Below are 20,985 nucleotides of genomic sequence, written 5' to 3' on the forward strand. Positions count from 1 at the left end.
AAATAAAAATACTGTGGTTCAATGTACCTCGTTTACCAGGAAGTGGGGATAAAAGGTGAATGGCAGAGAATTTGTGATGACATTGTTTTCCACCTGTAGAGTAGCATGCATCATGAGGTTAGTGGTATTTCTGTTGATTTGTAAACATTGATTACCGTACCAGTAATGTATACTCATTTTTAGCATGTTGTGCCTTCACGCCATTTTTAGTCACAATGTTTTATTTTGTTTTGCTAACCTACAGATGTTTTGTCCTCAATTGAGCCTTTTGGACACATTGCTGACAAGATCGATGATCATCTAATGACTTTCCTGGACCATTATTCATCCGAGGCCAGCCATCATATTGGATTTTTAAGCAAATAACATAGCCCCTGTCATTGAATCTGTCCATAACAACATCTCTAGCAAGACTAACTTTGACTTGAGGGGAATCTGCATGCATCTGATAGTGATAATGTAAGATGGTACATGATTAAAAATGTGCAAGAATGAACTCATTATGACCCATGGTGTGTCAAAGGTCAAAGTTCAATCTTGACCTTTTTAAAGGAGACCAAACTTGTTCGAAGAGCAGTTTATACAAGAACTGAATGATTTGCGTATGGACACTTCTGCGCTGAAATGAGAGAAGTTGAAGCAGCAGCTGCACGGTAGCAACGGCAGGAACTTGTTCGTGACGGGCCGCGAGATCGAGACATCCCCGTCGTCGAAAGATGGACCACTGCCGCCACCTGAGCAAGCTGTGCTTAGGACAGAAGCATTCGATACTCGACCCTTCCGAATGGCACTGCGTCGTGTGCGGGACCACTGAAAGTGTGTGGGTGAGTGCAAGCACAGTCAGGTGTGGAAATTGTAGTCCCACCTATTTAACTCCATTTTAGAACATGTACTAGATGTTACTTAGCAACACGTTTTAGAGGATTAAAATTTTTACAAGTGTCTTTCTCAAATTGGCAACTACCTATGTATACATTATTTTTTTTTAATCTGAATTTGATCAGATCTAATGAACTTGTCGCCACTTAATGATATTAAAAAAAAAAAAATTGTATACAGTAAAATTCAAATTTGCTAGTTTGATGAGTTTGAGATAATTTATGCAACGGACTGTTCCTGGCGGGACTTCATGGCTGGATAGCAGAGGAAAGTCAGGAGAAGGGAGGAGGGATGGTTGGGGGAGGGGATGGGCAAGTTGTCTCTCAAAATAGCAAAAATTTGCAAATCAAACACCTCACGGATATTGTCATCATTCCATGTCAAACGATATTGTATCATTAATTTTTTATCCTGTATAATCTTGCATCACGAATATTACGTAACTTTATCTCAAATTTTTATGTGTACACATTCATTGAACTATACGAAATGTAAACGTGTCTCTTTCTGAACTGTCATGGCCTTTCCAGGCTTGCCTGAGTTGCACCAACGTGGCATGCGGCCGCTACAACGAGGAGCACGCCCTCAAGCACTTCAAGGAGACAGGCCACCCGCTTGCTATCGAAGTCAACGAACACTATGTGTTCTGGTAAGGACAAATTTGACACATTTGTAAAGTTCGCTCTCCAGGGCTGCACACTAAATCATTTTTTCTACTGGTCCGACCTGTCTGTTGGACAAGTAGGTACCCAGTTTTTCTATAGAATTTTTTACTCGTCTATTCCTGGAAAAGTTACCAGTCCAACAGTGACTTTTACTGGTCCTGGTCTGCCGGACCAGTGCCAGTGTGTATCGTTCCTCTCTCACATGATCCAAAAATAGGCTCAATGACTATTTTGCCAGGAAGATCTGTGACCTTATTTTACAGTCAACCTTGCTGAAGTCGAATCTTGGACTGAAGACATACAGTTTAGCTTCGACTTTGAGAAAATCTGACTTATGAGGGATTAAAATCAAAAGAGAAGAGGTTTTGAAAAGACCTTTGACTATTCAAGGCAATTGTTTGACTTCATGCAAGGTCCACTTAAGCATGGTGAGTGTATCTGCCATGCTCTGATTCCCATCTTGTACAGTATGTCCTACTTATTCAATGCCTTGTACCCTATTTCATACGTCATGTCCTATGTTCTCATATCAGTCTTATCCCTATTTTGTTTGCCATATCCTATGTTGTAGAACATATGTTGAGTGCTATACACCATGTGTGTTGCTGTAAAACAAGAAATATTTGCTTGCATGAAACTTTTGCAAATTTGCTGAGAATCCACAGTTCACAAAAGTAAAATACGCGCACAAGTTTTTTGTCCACATGGTCCAGTACATGTAGTATAGTGAATACTCATAGTTTTTTTAGGGGCGGCAATTCCTAAAAGCTTCATGCTGCAAAAAAGGCTGTTGGGTCCAATCTGTGAAAGTTTCATGCTGCGAGTATTTCTGGTTTTACTATGGTAACTTGCTTTCCGATGTCATGTCCTAATTCCTGTTTTGTATGGCCCATGTCCAATGTTTTGTACATGCCTTGTGTAATGTGTCTTGTTTCAGTGTCACATGTCACATCCTATGTCTGATGTTTTTTGTCTTGTGACCAATATCACGTTTTTTTGGCATTGCAACTGATTGACAAATTACCCTTCATCAATGTACCAAAGCAGTGATCATTCAGTGTTCTAGTAGCACCCATGATCAAAAAATCATGGGCATTGTCGATCAGTTGCAATATTAAACACCGCTCGACGCAAGAATTCATTAATTTATATCAGTGCTTGAAATATGTACTGGCCATCAGAAATTTGCCGCCATGCCCCCCCCCCCCCCCCCACCCCCACTGTCGCGAACGCCCTTTTCAAAATCAAATCATTCATGGCCACAACATTTTGTTACTCACTTGTGCCCCTTCAAAAAAGTTCCCTTGACCCAAATTTGATGAAATTTGAGGCCTGTTATGTTTTCCAATTTTTACCCGTCTGCACAGTTATGATTGTGATGATTACATCCTCAACGACAACGTGACGGGGGACCTGAAGTTTCTGCGCGATACGCTCGAGGTGATCACCAAGCAGACGTTTGAGGAGAATGCTGGGAGGAGTGGCAGGCGCTTCCTGCGTGCCCTGTCCGTCGACTCGGGCCAGCTCAAACACAGTCATGGGTAAGTCTTATCTGTCTGTCACGCCCCATTTCACACTCATAGAAAAGAGGTATGTAGTCATGACAAGATCAAACACAGTCATGGGTAAGTCCTTTTGTTAAGCCCATTCCACACTCTTAGAAAAAGAGGTGTTTAGTCATGACAAGATCAGATAAAATTATGGGCAAGTCTGTCTTTCAAGTCCATTTCACATATGTAGAAAGGAAGTATAGTCTCTCTGCCAAGTCCATTTCACACCCATAAAAAAGATTACAAACATTTTTGTTCATTACAAGATCATCTTGAACCCTGTTGGTGCACACATCTTGCCAAGCTAATGCTTTTGGTAATAACTTAATTCCCTCCCAGACTTGGGTTTTCACGTCAGTTATGAAATGCCCCAGGTTGTTTTAATGCAGTAACTCCCATAGTAGCAATGTTGCTGCAGTACACTGGGGATTTATATGGTCTCATTATCTGAGAAAAATAAAAGTTTCAAGATTTCTGTAATAATCACACTGACCATACTTGGAACAGTTGAGATAGAGTAGGGTAATTCCATGAAGTTGGGGCACAAAGTGTTACATTTTAGCATACAATGATGTAACTCAATACTAATTATGCTATACATATATTCTTCATAGGCTTTACATTTGTATCGAGACCATACATTTTCCTGGAAATTTTGTGCCATTCAGACTCAATTTTGATGAAGTTATTAAAAAAAATATAACGGTGTCCTGTAGCATCGTGACGTGTCCATGTAGCATCGTGATAGTTAAAATCTGGTCCTATAAGACAAATTAATGCAATGCAATAGCTTGACCAAAATTTGATATGATATGCATAATTACTAGATTAGTCAGATAGAGCTTAACTCTATTTTCCACAGTTTTACTTTTAGAGGAAAATTAGACAATGTGTCACTATGCTACACGGTGTCCACCAAATGTAACAAAAAAGGACACCGCGTAGCATCGTGATACATTTTGTAATTTTCTTTTAAAATTAAAACTGTGTACAGGAAATTTGAGAAATAGCTATCTGACTAATCTAGTGAATATGCATATTGCATCAAATTTGGGTCAAGCTAATTGCCATAATTTGTCTCTTAGGACCAAATGTTCAAATTTCACGATGCTACGTGGACACGTCACGATGCTACAGGACACCGTTACATATTGTTTAATAACTTCATCAAAATTGAATCTGAATGGCACAAAATTTCCAGGAAAATGTGTGGCCTCAATGCAAATGTAAAGCCTACAAACAATAAATGTAGAGCATAATTAATATTGAGTTATGCTGAAATGTATTTTTCAAATATCACGATGCTACATGGACACTGCCCCAACTTCATGGAATTACCCAGTACTACACCATATCCAAATGAGATTTAGTGGATTGAACAGAATCATTTGACCAGAGTAGTGGAGGTTTTTATCAAAAGAATGAGATTTACACCAAGACCATTGTGAATTTCAAGTTGTGCTCACGCATTGTATGATGCTGTGTCGCAGCATACTAATGAAGCAGATTTTATGATGTCTGATCATTTAGGCAGAAGAGATTCTTTCCACTTCCTCTCATTAGGAAAGAGGACTCCTTTGTGATGAAAGACAAGGGGCACACTGCCCTCATCCACCGCCGCTTTGTGTTGCTATCGACGACGTTCCTGGCGTGGAAGCACCTCGTCCACGGGGACAAGGTCACAGGACAAAACCACCAGCGGACGCCCACCAAGGTCGCGACCCCCAAGCGGGAGCCCAACGTGGAGGACGATGAGGAAATCACGTTTAAGGACCCGAGCTGTGTGGAGAACCAGGGCGTCGGCAGCAGCGGTGGTGGGGTGCAGAGAAGCCACACCCACCACAAGGTGGCCAAGCGGGTCCAGAAGGTGGTGACCCCGATCAAGCGCAAGTGGACGGTGCTGACCCCCGGTGTGACGGGGCTACGTAACCTTGGCAACACGTGTTACATGAACTCCATCCTACAAGTGCTGAGGTACACTAGAGCTCCATTCTGTTAACGTCTTATTGACCTCTGGTAACTGCATTCTGTGTAATGTTGAAAGGAAGTCTTACATGAAGCTCTGAAAATAGATTGTGCGTGGGCGCAGTAAAATGAAATACTTCTATGCATTGTAGCCCTGTCTCTAGCTCAGTAATATTAATTATTTCAAGTAAAAGTAATGCACACAAAAACAGTAAGCGGCATGCTGAGTCAGTGCAATGTCAACATATTAACCAATGTCGTACTTTGATAAAGTACCTACAGTGTACATAATGATGTAACAAAACAGATTAGCGCTAGCATATCCTTGAGCATATCAACATTCAGACATCTAATACCAAAGAGGTGCTCTTGCATTTTAGGAGTTTGGACCAAAACTTACCGAAATGATTTCATATTAAATTGTACCAGAAATGTTAACTTTTGTCCATTTCTACCTTGTTTTCTTTTCTCCTTGACAGCCATCTACTGAAGTTTCGAGACTGCTTCCTGAAGGTGGAGATTGACCTGCGACCCAGCTCCAGGTCAGAGGTCAAGGGTCAGAATGCGGTTTTAACCAACAGGAAAAGGACTCACGAGTACATGAGACAAACCACAGTGGAATGCTTTAAGGTACTGTATTTGGGAAGCTAGACTTCCATCATCTGAATATTTGAGGTTGGTGATGATGGTGATAATGATGATGATTGTTATTGTTCTTATTTAGGGGCCAAGGAACCATGTAGGCTTTGAGGGGCTGCAGCTCCCCCCCCTTCCTTCCCCCACCCCCCACCCACCACCATGTATCCAGGGGACCATTTCATGAAGGAACTTGTCGGATAAAATGTCCGACAAGTCAATTATATCCGACAAGTTCAGAGAAATCAGCCAATCAGACTAAAGAATTTCTCAAAACTTGTCGGATAAAAGAGACTTGTCAGATTTTTTATCCGACAAGTTTTGAGAAATTCTTTAGTCTGATTGGCTGATTTCTCTGAACTTGTCGCATATAATTGACTTGTCGGACATTTTATCCGACAAGTTCCTTCATGAAATGCCCCCCAGAACTCTCTGAAGGTTATGTCCTCAGATCCTTTCAAGCCGGGGTAGGGTACCATTGACCTTGTTGACCTCCCCTGTCTGCAGCTCCCCCACTTGCCCTGAAAAGCATTTAGCAGCCCTTGTTTTAATTCTAATTATCATCATCCTTACCATTTTCGCTGTTATCATAATTGTGATGATTATCGTCATTACCTCCGCCAAGGGAGGAGGCTATGTGTTCATTTCTGTTGGTTTGTTTGTCCGTGTGCAAAATGACTCTAAAAGCTGTGCACAGATTTGGATGGAACTTGCAGGAAAGTTTGAAAATGACACAAGGAACAGATGATTAATTTTTGGTAGTAATCCAAAAACTTTTGTGGATTTTATGAAGTGTTTTTGATACTTGGCAGGTAGGGTCAATGAACTTGGGAATGATTCAAGCTGCGCATTTTTTAGGTTTAACATTCGTACACTAAAGTGAGTGCTCCAGTTTCTGCTAGGGCGAGGCGCACCAAGCAGCTTGAATTTTATGACGTAACAAGGGCTTCTATATAGGGAAATTGGGCAATGTCCAACATGCATTGGCGTATGTGTGGGTGGAAATCACTGATCTCTATGAAAGAAGAAGATCAGTGGTGGAAATGAGCTGCTTGGCGGAGGTTTGCGCTCTCAGAGTGCTTCTCTAGTTATGATTACTAGTATTACTGCTACTACTACTACTACTTCTACTACTGCTACTATTTCTGTTATTGTCATCACTATTATTCCTTGTGACCCTTTCTCCCTCCAGCTGACCCAGACTCCAAGGAGTGGTGAGTCCAGCTCCAGCCGTGTCCAGCGGCACCAGCGGCAGCGCTCCCCTGGAGGGGGCGGGCTCAACGGCGGCTCGGACGACACCAAGGAGGCTGTTGACCCCTCAAAGTGCAAAGACCCCCGAAAGGTCAACAACAACTAGTGAGTGACCATCAGATATTCGCTCATTAATCTTGTTAAGGCTGAATGACAGTAAAGTGTAGAGTGGATTCACAGGATAAAATATTGCATTGTTGTTGAAAATTTTGTTTCCCTTGGTATATGAGCTCTTGCTTTTTCCTGCTGTTTTAGGATGTACAATGTATCTGGTTTTTTTTTAGCCCACTATGCCACAAGCTGCACATGCTGTCATGCATGATGATGTGGTCAGGAAGTGGACCACTGTCTTGCTCCATGGTATTCTCAGCTATGATATGTGACCGTGCACTACAAAACGAACATAAAGTCGCACACACTGTTTTTGTGTGAGGACTGAAAATAAGTGAAATGGGTCAACCTAACCGATCTTGACTTTTTCATATTTTCTGAAAGATGCAAGTCTTCTTGTACATTATGCTAAAATTTGGGATCATAAAACGGGCAGGAAAGTGTGTTTTTTAGCAGTTTATCTTGAACACTTTTTGTTAGAATAGTGTGATTTGGTGTGTTTTTAGAGTCCCCTTTTCATTTCTTAAAAACCTTATACACACTCTTCACTTTCAACTCTAATAACTTTTGAAAGGATGATGCTACTGCTTTGAAAGTTAGCATCAATTATGAACAGAATGTGTTAATAAGGCACGCTCAATTTCAGTTTAATCTGAAAATCCCTTCATTGTTGTTACTCTGGTGGTTTACATCCTGTTTTTTGTCCCATTCGTTGCACAGCCAGTGCGGCTTGGTAAAGATTTAGTGCTTGAAGAGACACTGCACTTCAGAGCCTCTTTTCTCAGTTCACACTTTTCCTGAGTGTGTGCTTTCTTTCCAATATTTAGATAGGTTAGGAGAGTCCATTTGATTTGAGTTATACATCATTTTAAAGCATAAAGTCTGCTCTTTTAGATTATGCTCTTAACTAAAATTTCATGTCTGGCGACTTTCTGTGCGTTTTGTGATGCAGGATCACATACATGTATAATAAGGTCTTCTTTAACCAGGGTAGCCTCTTCAGTGTTGCCACTGCTCTACCAAAGGGCCCTGCTATTATGATTACCCTAGCATTGCCAGGTACCCATTCATACACCTGGGTCAAGAGGGACATGATGGGTAAAAACATCTTGTCCAAGGACGTGAGCACTGGGCGGGAATCGAACTCGGGTCCTCCGATAGGGAGTTGGGAGTCTTATCCACCATGCCACAGCTCCATTATGACTTTCATATTCTGTGTAGAATTTTCATGGATTTTACTTTAATGGCTTGGCCTTTTTTGAAAACATTTTCCTTGATGTACACTATGTGACTCATATTTTTTCTTCTTGTTTTTTGTAGCCCACTATGCCATGAGCTGCACATGCTGTTCCGGGTGATGTGGTCTGGGAAGTGGGCTATTGTCTCGCCCCATGGTATTCTCAGCTCCGTCTGGAGGTTGATACCGTCCTTCAGAGGGTACTCCCAGCAAGATGCTCAGGAGTTCCTATGGTGAGTCTCAGAGAAAGAGAAAGATACAGTAAAGCAAGAAATATTCGTGACATGAAATTTTCGCGATCTGGAGCTGACGGCCTTTTTTTTTTTCGTGACATGAAATTTTCACAAATCGCCAATTTGGGATCAAATGCATTAGAGTGTAGACAAGAACTTTCGTTTGCATTTTAATTTTGCAAATCTTGGCTCTGGCGAAATCAAAGTGCATGCAAAAATTTTAGGTTTTACAGTAGAAAGATGGACAGACAGAAAGAGGGAGAGAGAGAGAGAGACAGACAGACAGACTTACAAACAGCAGTGACAAAAAGAGAGAGAGAGAGACATGGACAATCAGAAAAAGAGAAAAAGAGACTGAGACAGACACAGACAAACAGACAATGTGAGGAAGAGAAACGGAAAAAGGGAAAGACGGACAGACAGAAAAAGAGTGAGAGACAGACAAAAATGAGAGAAAGAAAAGAAACAGACAGACAGACAGAGAAAGAAAGAAAGAAAAAGAGATGGACAGATGGAAAGGGAGAGGGAGAATGACAGATGGGCTGACAGATGAATAATGACGAGAGAGAGAAAATAGAGATCGATCATAATCAGTCTGTTGAAATGGAAATGCCACTAGAAGGATACAGACATACATTGTAAGCTGTGATGATTAAAAGGGATTAGACAGTAGTGGAAAACAAATTGAACATTCAGCTAAGAACAGGCTGTTATCAGTCACTGGGTGAGGTAGACTGGTAAAGAAAGAGCCCCCAAAAAAGTACAGGAGCTTATAGACTGATTCTGTGAGGCGGTTTGTGTATTATTGGCATGGGCAGCGCCATTACTGCGGTGTCCCGGCCGACCCCCCCTCCCTCTCCCCCACCCTTCTCACGCGCATGGAATGAAAGACTGATGCATGGTTGTTTTAGCCAATAGGCGTCTCGTACTGAGTGCACGAACGCTTGCTTAGTGCGCGAACCTTTGTTACAAGTGCGCGTACTCCTGCTACTAAGTGCGTGATAAACATGTTGCCCGGGGGTGGGGGAGAGGAGGGGGGGTCGGCTGGAACACCGCAATTTGAGCTAATGGCTGCACCCAGTGCCACAAATTGTCTGCTGCCCTCAACGAACCCGAATCGTTCACTAGACACTGATGATTTAGCCCAGAAGAAATCAAAAACAACTTGAAGAAGAGATGTCGTCTTCAGAGCACACAGGCAGTACTATTTACAGGTTTTCTAGAGGCCTTTAGAGCCAGAAATCTGTGAGCTGTCCAAGAAATGATTTCTACAGTTTGACCTCGATTATCCGGCCATGTCGGGACCGGCGCCCATCCGGATAAGCGAATTGGCTGGATATGGGAGACACAATGTTAATGTATACACATGTAGCTGCCGTCCAAGCTGCCGTCCCAGTACACTGGCAGCTAGGCAGGTAGCGTATCCCGCAACGGTGGTGTAATCTATGCTAGCCTGCGCAAAATTGTAGTCCCATTTTCACAAAAATGAAGTATATCTTTATGTGAAAATCATGCATGTTTTACCTCATTAGATATTGAGAAACCTATCATGCACTTTTTTATGAAAGTAGTGAAATAGATCCATGAAAAGATGTTAAAGTCAATGTTTTTTCTCAAGTTTTGGATGAAAAAAAAAAGGGTCCTTCACTGCATGAACGCGTCCGGATAATAGAGATTTCCTGATAAAAGGAGGCCAGATAATCGAGGTCAAACTGTACTTAAACCTCTTCCCTGTCTTTTCTCTCTACAGTGAATTCATGGACAAGATTCACTCAGAGCTGCAGGGGCTGGCCGCGCCCGTCAGCCTGTCGCTAGGGAGCGGCGCTGCCGTGGCAACCAAGGAGATTGTCCCCAACATCTTTGAGGGATGGCTGGTGTCCCAAGTGATGTGCCTCAAGTGCCGGACCAAGTCCAACACGTACGAACCCTTCTGGGACCTGTCCCTAGAGTTCCCAGAAAGGTAAGGCAAATCATTCCAGGGCCCTGTTTCATAAAGCTGTTCGTAAAGTTATGAACAACTTACGAGCGACTGGTGATCAGTTCTTGTGCTGAATTATTGAAATTCTGATAAGTATAGTACATCAGAACTGATCACCAGTTGCTCGTAAGTTGTTCGTAACTTTACGAACAGCTTTATGAAACAGGGCCCAGTTTAGTTAGTCTGATAAGAAAGAGTAAAATATTATGAATGTAACAGTAAAAATTATGTCAAAATCAGATGGAAATTAGGGAAGTTATGATGTTGCGAAGCTTTGCTAATTTTTGCAGCATTTTTCTCGGAGAGTTGATATGAATATGCAAATGAGTGAGCTGATCATGTCATCACCACAATTTTCCATGGATTGTGTACGAAAAAAAAAAAAAATGATGATTATGATGATGATAAAAACTTCAATGTTTAAAACATGTGATTTTTTTTTCCTGGTTGAATATCTTCAGAATTATGATCAGTTAGATATATCAGAATCTGAGCCTGGGGTGTAATTGCATTTGAATGAAAAACTGGAAATTTCAAAATTTTATGTACAAACTATATGGCAAGTTGTGAGGGGATGATATGGTCACTTCACCATTAGCATTCAATTCAATTCAATTTTGGTTTTATTGAAAAAAAAAAACACCACATAAAAGTCCGAAGACGAACCGTTTTTGGTTTACATCAAAGATGGATATTCATTTTGACTGTTCAAAAATTGTTTCCTGAAAAATTTGAAACTTCAAAATGTCATATCTTGCTTTAATATTTTTCATGTGATTTCATCAAAGTTTCATTATTGTGCGAAGAAAAATTTATTCCTTCTTTCAGACTAACTTTCAGCTGCAATGGAATTTCTCTTTGACCCTTCTACTTTCAGATGTGTCGATTCCCTTTTTAGCTTTGCAAAGAAACTCCTGTCAAAAAGCATGGCATGCCTTAAATTACCTCATAGTGAATTCTGACCTTGGTATAATGGGTTTAAATCTGTCCAGCTTATTGTATCGCTCGAACAGAGTTTAGAGGATACTATGGTTTGTGGCCTCGTCATGACTCATCGCGATGCAAAAACAGATAACTCTTTTGTGTGGATGCATGTAGTGTCACCACGATTATCTTGTGGTTTCTACCCATATCTCTTTCTTCTCCAAGGTATCAGTACAGCTGCATCAGGACAGACAAAACCTCAAAGATTTAACCCTAGCTAGGCCGGGGGGCTCTGAGGCCCCTCCCCCTCGCTATTGCGAAAAGCTTTCGCTGTGATGTTTCGTGACTTTTTTCTTTTGAGTCTCCCACATCTTTTGATGCCCCCCCCCCCCCCCCCCCCCCCCTCATATGGTTCATATGCAGCCAAATTATTATTTTTTTTTTTTTGGTCACATGTGAACGATGACGAAATGTAAAAACCAGAAACTCCTAGGTGTGTGCACGCAACTCATGTCATCACTTGGCAAATAGAATAGATTCATCAGTCCATGATGCAAAAACGGATAAACTCCTATGTGTGAATGGGGCTATTGTCACCTCTGTTTCTCATTGTACCTGTCTATTTATCTCTCTCTCTTTCTTTGCTCTCTCCAGGTATCAGTTTAGCTGCCACCGGACGGACATCTCGGAGGACACCTGCCACCTGACGGAGATGCTGTCCAAGTTCACCGAGGTGGAGCATCTCGACGGGCCCGTCTACCAGTGCGAGGAGTGCAACAGCCGCCGGAGGCAGGCCTCGGGCAAACCCGTCATCCGGACGGAGGCCACCAAGCGGCTTCTCATCACCAAGCTACCTCATGTCCTCCGCCTCCACCTCAAGAGATTCAGGTAAATCTGGTTACCGTGGTGATGATGGTGATCTTTCTTCATGTTGAAGAGAAGCACAACATACTGTATGGCCATCTGTAGATCTGTTGGTCTGTCTGTGTGTCTATTTATCTATTTACAGTGTATGTATGTATTTAACTGTTTGTCTATCTATCTATCCAGCTAGGTATCTATCTATTTATCCATTTATCTATCTACATGTATCTATCTATCCAGCTAGCTCTCTGTCTATCTATCTATCTATCTATCTATCTCTCTATCTGTTTGTCTATTTATCTGTCTTTCAATATATTTATCTATCTATATGTCTATCTGTCAATTTGCATAGAAATGTGTTTATCTGTTCATCTACATGTATCTATCTGTCTGTCTATCTGTCTATATGTCTGTCTATGTATCTGTCCATACAGTCTTTCTATATGTTTATTTACATATCTATTCACCTATCTATCTGTCTCTTTATCTATATTCGTCTATTTATCTTATCTGTCCGTCAGTCCATCAATCTGTCTGTCTATCTATCTATTTATCTATACTATCTCATTCTCTACTTATCTATCTATTCATAGAAAGTGTATTGTTTCGTCATTTGTTGCCCAGGTGGTCAGGGAGGAACCACCGAGAGAAGATCCACGTGCCGGTCAAGTTTGATGAAGAACTGGACATGAGGCAGTTCTGTCTCCTGGACCCAAATAGCCGGCGCATACTGACCGCCGAGGACTACATGTATGACCTGACCGCAGCGGTCATCCACAGGGGGTAAGTCACGGCAGGGGGTAAGTCACAGGAAGATTGAGAGAAGGAGGAGGAGGAGGAGGAGAAGGAGAGAAGGAAGAAGAAATAATCCTGGATTTGATTGCAATATTACCAATGGTTATATAGTATTTAATCTGCTGTGAGAGAATTAAGAGGTATTAGGAGGAGGAGAATATGATAATAATAGTGATAAGAAGGAAGAGGAGGAGGAGAAGGAAGAGAAGGATGTAAAAAGAAAGAAGAAATAATCCTTTAATTGATTCCAGTATCCATCTAGCTATCAAGTTTGCTATAAGGAATTAGGAGTTAAGGGAGGAGGAGAAGAAGAAGGAGAAGGAGTACGATGAGGAGGGGAGGAGGAGGAGGAGGAGAAGGATGAGAAAAGAAAGAAGACTTAAATAATCCTTTACTGTATACGCTATAATTTTCGCGTACATAAATTTTCGCGAATTGCCGCTGTCACACATTTTCGCGAGTGGTTAAATTCGCGATTGGGGGACCAGAGAAAATATGAAGTGGCAAAGAAAGTGTGAATTTTCAACTTACTAGCAAATAAGAATGATCTAGTTATACACTGCATGAAAAAAAACTTACCAAACTCTGCGAACTAGTAAGTTAGAATTCAACATCTTTGAAGTGGTTAAGTCCATCGCGCTAGATTTCTGACGAGTGGTTGGTCCCCTTGCGATAACGGATTTGCTCTCAACAGTATTCGTAAGTAGACGTGGACGTGCTGTGTTACGTAAACAAGCTTAGCCAGTATGGTCTGTTCGGTAAGCCGTGACATGGTATACTAGTACTGAAATGTTTCGTATCATCAGGGCAAGGGATTCATTTTGGAAGGTAATATTTTCGCGTGTTGTTAATTTCGCGAATAGCTCCCGGCTTGCGAAATTCGCGAAAATAACCCCCCCCCCCCCCCTGCGAAATATATAGCATATACAGTAATTGATTGCAAAATCAATCTAGTTATCGCATTTGCTGTAAGGAATAAGGGGGTAAGGGGAGGAGGAGGGGAAGAAGAAAAAAAAAGATGAAAAAGAGGCAAAAGGAGAGAAAGAAGGGTACTGTAAACATACTTGTGCCATAAAATTATTGCGAATTGGAGGTAATGGTATTCTTAGCGGCATGGAATTTTTGTGAATTGCCACTGGCATTCATTTTGTATGGCGTAAGCAAAAACTTTGGCAAATCTTGGCTCTCGTGAAATTTGCTGTATCAAAGTGCACATGAACATTCCTTGTTTTACAGTAATTGGATTTTGAGGCAGTGAGGAGTCATTATACTCTCTGCATGACCATAATCATAATAAATCATCTTTCATTTCATTTCATTTCAATTGTTTCTGTATGGCACAATATAATCAACTCTGATCACTTTCAGAAGTAAACACATGATTCATGATAATTCATGGCTGATTTTGCACATGACAGGTAATCAAATCTTTGTGACAAAGAATGAAGACATAATGATAATAAACAAAAAAGTCAAGGTACCACACAGGAGGATCCCCAGTGAGCTTGATATTGGGGCCTCGTCAGATAAATTAAACAGTTTCAACCAACTGTCACTCTACAACAAGACAAACTAGTTTTACACAACAAAAACAGTTACACAACAAAACATGCACGGACATGTACGCAGGTGATGCTAAGAAAGAAAAACAAAGAAGAAGGGGACAGCGATAATGAAAGATGAGAAAGAACATAGAAAGATCAAGATCTACATCTTGATCCTATCATGTTTATCTTTCCTTCCAGATTTGGCTCAGGGCATTACACCGCATATTCCTGGAATCATGAAGGCGGTAAGACTTGTTTCGTTATCCTTTTTCTTATCATCATTCTTGCATTTACAAGCTGTTCACCTTTATACAACAAGGAGAGAGTTGCTTCTTTCTGAAAAAGTGTGATCTGGTCGAGGAGGAGTGGGAGGGGGGTTATAGTAAAGTGCTGTAGTTTGCTTGAGAAGTGGTAACGTTTTCTGCCTGATGCATTATTTGTGTTCTCAGGAAGTCCACTGGTATCAAGTGCATGTGCAATAGTTGATTGTGGTACGTCTTAGACAGCAGTCAAGTCACCATGCTAGTATCTAAATTTAGAGTTTTAAAAGTCTTCCTTGCAATTATCTGTAATTTTGGATTTATGTTGCTTCCTACAGTCATTTACCGTCGATAAGAAAAAGGAAAGCGGTTGCGTATTGAGATGCGTGTAATATGTGAGAATCTCTGGGGAGGCTATGTGGAATTGCCCAGATTTTGATGTGTGACCATTGGCAGCCCTGAATATATCTGAATGTATACTGTATGTATAAATGTCATTCTCTCTATTCCCACCTCCCAGGCTTTTGGGTCCACTGTAATGATGCGCGCCTGGAGCTGTGCTCCATCGAGGACGTGACAGCCTGCCAGGCCTACATCCTCTTCTACACCAAGCGAACGTCCGTTGCCACGGCGTCCACCCCGGGCAAGGAGCAGGAGGAGGAGGCGGAGGAGGAGGCGGCGCCGGGGCGGATGAAGCGGAGGCGATTCACACTCTGAACTTTGGACGTGGTGCTCCTCAGTGTGCTCAGCATGGGAGCTGTCCATTCATTGCGAGGTGTGACGTTCACAGCGAGTGCAAGGCCCTGTTCACACCCGACATGTAAGGGTGCTTTCCAGCCGGATGGCTTGTGTGAAATGCACTCCAAAACAAGCCAAAGCCAATGTACAACCACTCCTGCAAGTAGTTTGCAGGAGTTATCATCCAATTACCTCAGACAAGTGTTATTAAGGCGTGGTACTTTCTTAGAGCTGCCATTACCCCGTTCAGTAAAGAGAAAAGCGTTCCAAATGAGGCTCATCACAGTAGTTCGTCATTGTTGCCCCCAAATGCCCATTAACTTGATCTTCAAAAAGCGGGGGAAAGTAGGATGGGTGTTCAGACTGATTGTTAGAAGGGTCTCATTGATTGCTGCAAAGAGAAATGCTTTTATTTCCTTAGTGTGAATAGGATCTATGAAAGAGAAATGAAAAAATAAACTGCAAGGTGGTGGTGCATGTATTTGCTACCTCGCTGCCAGGATAGAGCATCCAGTTTTGGGAATAGACTTCGCTATATAATCTTCTTCAAATGTGTCTAAAGCCCACAGCCTGGTTTGGAAACTGCACGCCAATCGGACCCACTAGCAAAGAGGGTGTTGTCTTTAAAATAGTTTTGTTTTTTTGTCTGATTTTTTGTTGTTGTTGACAATTTTGCCCTTTTATTCTTTACTGACAGAAGTGAGCCTTATAATGTCAGTTAAGAGGCAGAAGGACATTAATGCTTTGCTGTGTGGAGGTAACACCTTCTTGCTTTGGTCTGGTTATGTCTGTTATTTTCAGTTTGCATCATACTCTAACTTTCGTCCAGATCTGTCTGATTTCGTAGAGTGACTTTTCAGTAACTTGCATCGCTGAAATGATCTTTACATGAGACTAGATATCACATCCGTTTTCCCCACTTTTCAGGGAAGATCCACCGTAAGGGACGCACTCAAAACTTCTGAAAGTGTGTGATATATTTGTGTGCAGTTCATCTTGCATTCCTTGAAAGTGTTTCTCTTTTTTTTTCTTCTAACTGTCATGAGACTACTGAAAGGGCAGCAGTCCTGAGATTTTCACTGTACTGATAATTAAGAAGAGTAAAAAATATAACCTTTCACCAATTTATACGCGCGGACATCAAAAATTGTCTCCGTACGCGATTTTCAAAAAATAATTCCTGCAAGCGATCGTGTAAGAGCCTGCCAAAAGGTGCAACGTCATTGATGCCCTACTCTCAAGTTGACAGCCGTGCCTCAGAAAACCAATTTAAGCGCTCAAAATGATCATATCTGATTTTTTCATAAAATGTGACAATATGTGGTTTTATCATTTCAAACAAAATATTTCAAGCTTATTTATATATACAATTAATATAAAAATAAATAGTAAACATGTATTTATGAATAACTAGGGATGACGAGCAGAACACCGCTGGAAAGAGTTGTGCATCGATGACGTATGACTCTCCGCCAAGACTTGCTCATTTGCAGAGTCACACTTTTTTAACCGAAATGTACGAGCTTATTTGGTGATTTGAAAGTTTGTTTTTGATGAAAGTAGTTCATTGGAGGTACCAACAACAACATATTTTTTTAAATTTCGTGAGGACTGTGTCCCTTGAACAAAACTTATTTTGTTTCTTTATAGTAATGATTTTTAGTGTAAGAGTGCTGGTTCTTGGTTAGAATTTAATGAGGTCAAAGGTGATAGTTCATTTTAGGTCATTGTGATGGAGTTGAAACTTTCATGGCTTCATTCCCATGAAAAATAACAAATCATACTGTGATTATGAAAAGGGCCTCATTAGAGCAGTCAAATGCCGTAGCTTAAAGGGACTGTACAGTACTGGTTGAGGTGGGGATTCATGTTTTGAACATTCTTAAGTGAGATATGAAAGAGCATGTCATTTTAAGAAGGATTCAACATTTATTTTATGAAAATTGGTTTTCAAATGGCTGAGATATCCAAAAAAGTGATGATAATAGAAGGTGACATGCCACAACTTTATTAGGATCTCTTTGTTTTACCTTGTTTTCGGATATCTCGGCCATTTCAAAACCGATTTTCATCACATAAACTTTTGATACCCCTTAGAATTGCATGCTCTTTGGCATCTCATAGAGTGGTTTCTGAATATCTCGCAAAACGTTAAAAGCTAAATCCTCACCTCGACCAGAACTGTACACACCCTTTAAAACCATGTAGTCTGCTCACAGTATGTAGCAGGAAGGCTGGGCCCCCCTCAGGTATATTTTAAAATCCCGGCAATGAATTTTATTCAGCTTCACTTTTAGAATCTTCAGTCTGGCTTGTCACCTTTTTATGCCTCCGCCACGAAGTGGTGCCGGAGGCATTATGTTTTCGGGTTGTCCGTCCGTCCGTACATACGTCCGTACGTCCGTCCGCTTTCGTTTACGCGATAACTTGAGTAATATTGACTTGAATTCTACCAAACTTGGTCCAAGTATAAAGTATGATGGGGCAATTAGTTGATTAGATTTTGGGTGAAATCCGCCAAAGGTCAAAGGTCAAGGTCAAATCATGAAATTGTATGATGTTTACGCGATAACTCAAGACTGGATCGAGCAAATTTCACCAAACTTTGTGGGAGGATGATGTATGATGGGACAATTACTTGATTAGTTTTTTAGTGAAATCGGACTGAGGTCAAAGGTCAAAGATCAAGGTCAAATATCTACGTGATTACTCAAAACTGGATCATACACAAGGATGATGTATGATGAAATTGTTGAGCATAGTGACATTAGTCAAAGGTTCAAGGTCAAATGCTAAAAATGTTGCTATGTAATATCTATGCATTACTTGAAACTTGGTGTAGACATGTACTACTGCAGATTCTCCAGAGAGATTTCATGTCAGCATAAGAATGTCAAAGGTCAAAGGTTAAGAGTCAAAGGCCAGGTTTCAATGCCCCCCCCCCCCCCCCCCCCACCAAAAAAAAAAAAAAATAGATCTATTTTGTACTGTAATTACACTCTTTCTTCATACCTTGGAAATTACTCAATGCATAAACTTATAAAAGGGTCTGTCAGAATTCAAGTAAAAATTCTCAATTCCCCAAATATACTGTACCTGCGCTCTTCGACAATTATAGCAAACCCAGTTCAAGGAAAGTGAACATTCAAGTCATTTCTGACAAACCTGTCATATCAATATTTTGCCAGTTATGTGAAACTGTCATGGATCACACATTGTGAAGTCATTGTACTATACGCCTATTGGGAGAATCATGCATTATGGCGGAGGCATCAGTCGCCATAGCGACATTTCTAGTTCTTCCTATGACTAGTTCAAGCCAAAACTAGACACAAAATATTCAGATGTAGGGAATTATCTTTTCTTTAGGTAAGATCTGATACCGTTTTGAGAGTTATTCCACCCAGACTTGAACTGCCATAGGGTATCAAGCGTACTTGACACATTTTTGTGTAGTTTAGATTATAAGGACCTTGTGAGCTGCAAAAAGACGTTATCAGTGCAACATATGTCCGATGAGCACCAAAATTGCTAGTATGATAGCTGTTGTTATGTCTGCTACCTTAGATGTGGAATTTCCATCATAATTCTAAGATGTAGTTCCATATAGTTTATCCCATGAAAAGTTTTTACCAAGACTATGCAAATTCAAACATTTTTCTTTTTTTTTTAAATTTATCTATCCAGTTGTAATTACATTTTTTTTTAAATCTAACTTATTCTGAATGGTATTTAAACTCAACATTTTGTCATGTATATCATACTGCCAAAAAAACTGACTGCTGTAATATGTAAATTAAACGTATCAGACGCTTAATTTCAATTCATTAAACATTTCAAGCTAAGATGTTTGGTAGCATCCAAAAGAATATCAAGTTGATATGATTTCTGTGGAATTGACGTCAACCCAAGTCAATGTCCTTGTGCAGTTGTTATTCCCTTCAACCTGCGAGGATTTGCTGCTAACAACTGTGCATTCAATGTATGCTCACAAAGTCTAAGCCACAAAGTGTTTCAGTTCGGTCAGCACATGGACTTGAACAAAATTGTGGATTTGGTAGTTGCAGATAGTTGCTGTCTTGAAGGTTATCGTTTTGGGCCTTCCATGTAATTCGGAGTGCAGGCAAAGATAAGATACAAAGCCAAAGGCCAAGTCTGTTCTGTTTTATATTCTTACATTGAAATCTTTTGCAGTGCTAAGAAGCAATAGGGTCATTACTTTGCTAGCATTAATCTATCATCTGGTGATGGAATTTGTGTCAGTCTTGAGAACAACCTCACTAGAATTTTAGTTGTATCATTTGCTGCAGTATGCTTATTTTGTGTTCATTAAGGCAGCTTGTTGTTCTTTTATGGGTTCAAGGCTTCTATAGTTCTTTTAGTCCTTATTTTTGTAGTCTGATTTTTTTTTTCTTATTTATACTTTACCTAGTGCCTAGTGCCTAGTGCCTAAAAGTTGTTAGTTTTGCTAGGATCTGCTGAAATGCTGCATGGTGATTGTTGGTGAAACTACATGTAGCTTGCAACTTTTCTAGTGAGGTCAGTGCTAAATATCAAAGCCTGTGCGCTCCCATAGTGGTTTGACATTATATGCTGTGTAGACCTTGTACGCATTCGTCTATCCTCTAAAGCCCCAGTCACATAGACATGCTGGATCACCCTGGATCTGATCCGGGGTTGATCGGGGAGAGATCTGTGTTGACGCCTTGGGCATCCTTGGACATCCGGGAGGCCAACACGGCAACTTTTGGAGGTCAAAAACATCTGGCGTCATCCGGGGAGTGCCATGTTTGCCGAGCAATCCGGGATGGTCCATGTGGCCGCCGCCTAGCTGCCATGCTGTTCCGACCTTATCCATGTAGCTGCTGTGGTGATACCCTGTGTACAGTCATCAACGCTCGCCAACGCTCCATCCAGGGCGAAATTATCCAGGAACTCCCCGGATCATCGTGTAGATCCTTGAGGATCCGTGTCTATATGTGACTGGGGCTTACGATTTCAAATGTTTGTTCTTCATGCCTCTGCTGACACAGCTGCTGGGAATTTTATTTCATATTTATCTATTTTCTTTTGCTTACGTTGTCAGAAAGTTGAAATATACTCTGCTGTCATGCTGCCTAAAAAAGAGAAGACAAAAATGATATGAAATCAAAATGTACTATGACCAAAAGTGCATAAGGCATACCCTGTAAGCTTGTCAATCTATTTATGACCCTGTACATACGTAGATGCATACATACGTACATACATATGTGTAAATTGTAAATACATCCAGTGTTATGTAATCCTCCAGATTGTTTGCGACAGCTGGAGTGAAGGTCTGCCATGCCCACTTCTGAGAAAAATCAAACA

General features: G+C 40.9%; 1 protein-coding gene across 1 annotated transcript; it reads left to right on the forward strand.

Moving 5' to 3' along the window:
• Positions 1 to 536: 536 nt before the first annotated feature.
• On the forward strand, positions 537 to 16,679 carry LOC139715001 (ubiquitin carboxyl-terminal hydrolase 44-like). Its single transcript, XM_071626639.1, has 12 exons — positions 537 to 824; positions 1,410 to 1,528; positions 2,912 to 3,085; positions 4,658 to 5,068; positions 5,539 to 5,689; positions 6,888 to 7,051; positions 8,378 to 8,527; positions 10,278 to 10,487; positions 12,084 to 12,317; positions 12,918 to 13,076; positions 14,834 to 14,880; positions 15,416 to 16,679. Exons 1-12 carry the CDS (start codon positions 717 to 719, stop codon positions 15,610 to 15,612), a joined length of 2,124 nt encoding a protein of 707 aa, XP_071482740.1. The 5' UTR covers positions 537 to 716; the 3' UTR covers positions 15,613 to 16,679.
• Positions 16,680 to 20,985: the final 4,306 nt, after the last annotated feature.

Source organism: Diadema antillarum, unplaced genomic scaffold (genome assembly GCF_040938485.1).
Source record: "Diadema antillarum isolate AM-2024a unplaced genomic scaffold, OU_Dant_1.0 seq00002619_RagTag, whole genome shotgun sequence".
Classification (NCBI taxonomy): domain Eukaryota; kingdom Metazoa; phylum Echinodermata; class Echinoidea; order Diadematoida; family Diadematidae; genus Diadema; species Diadema antillarum.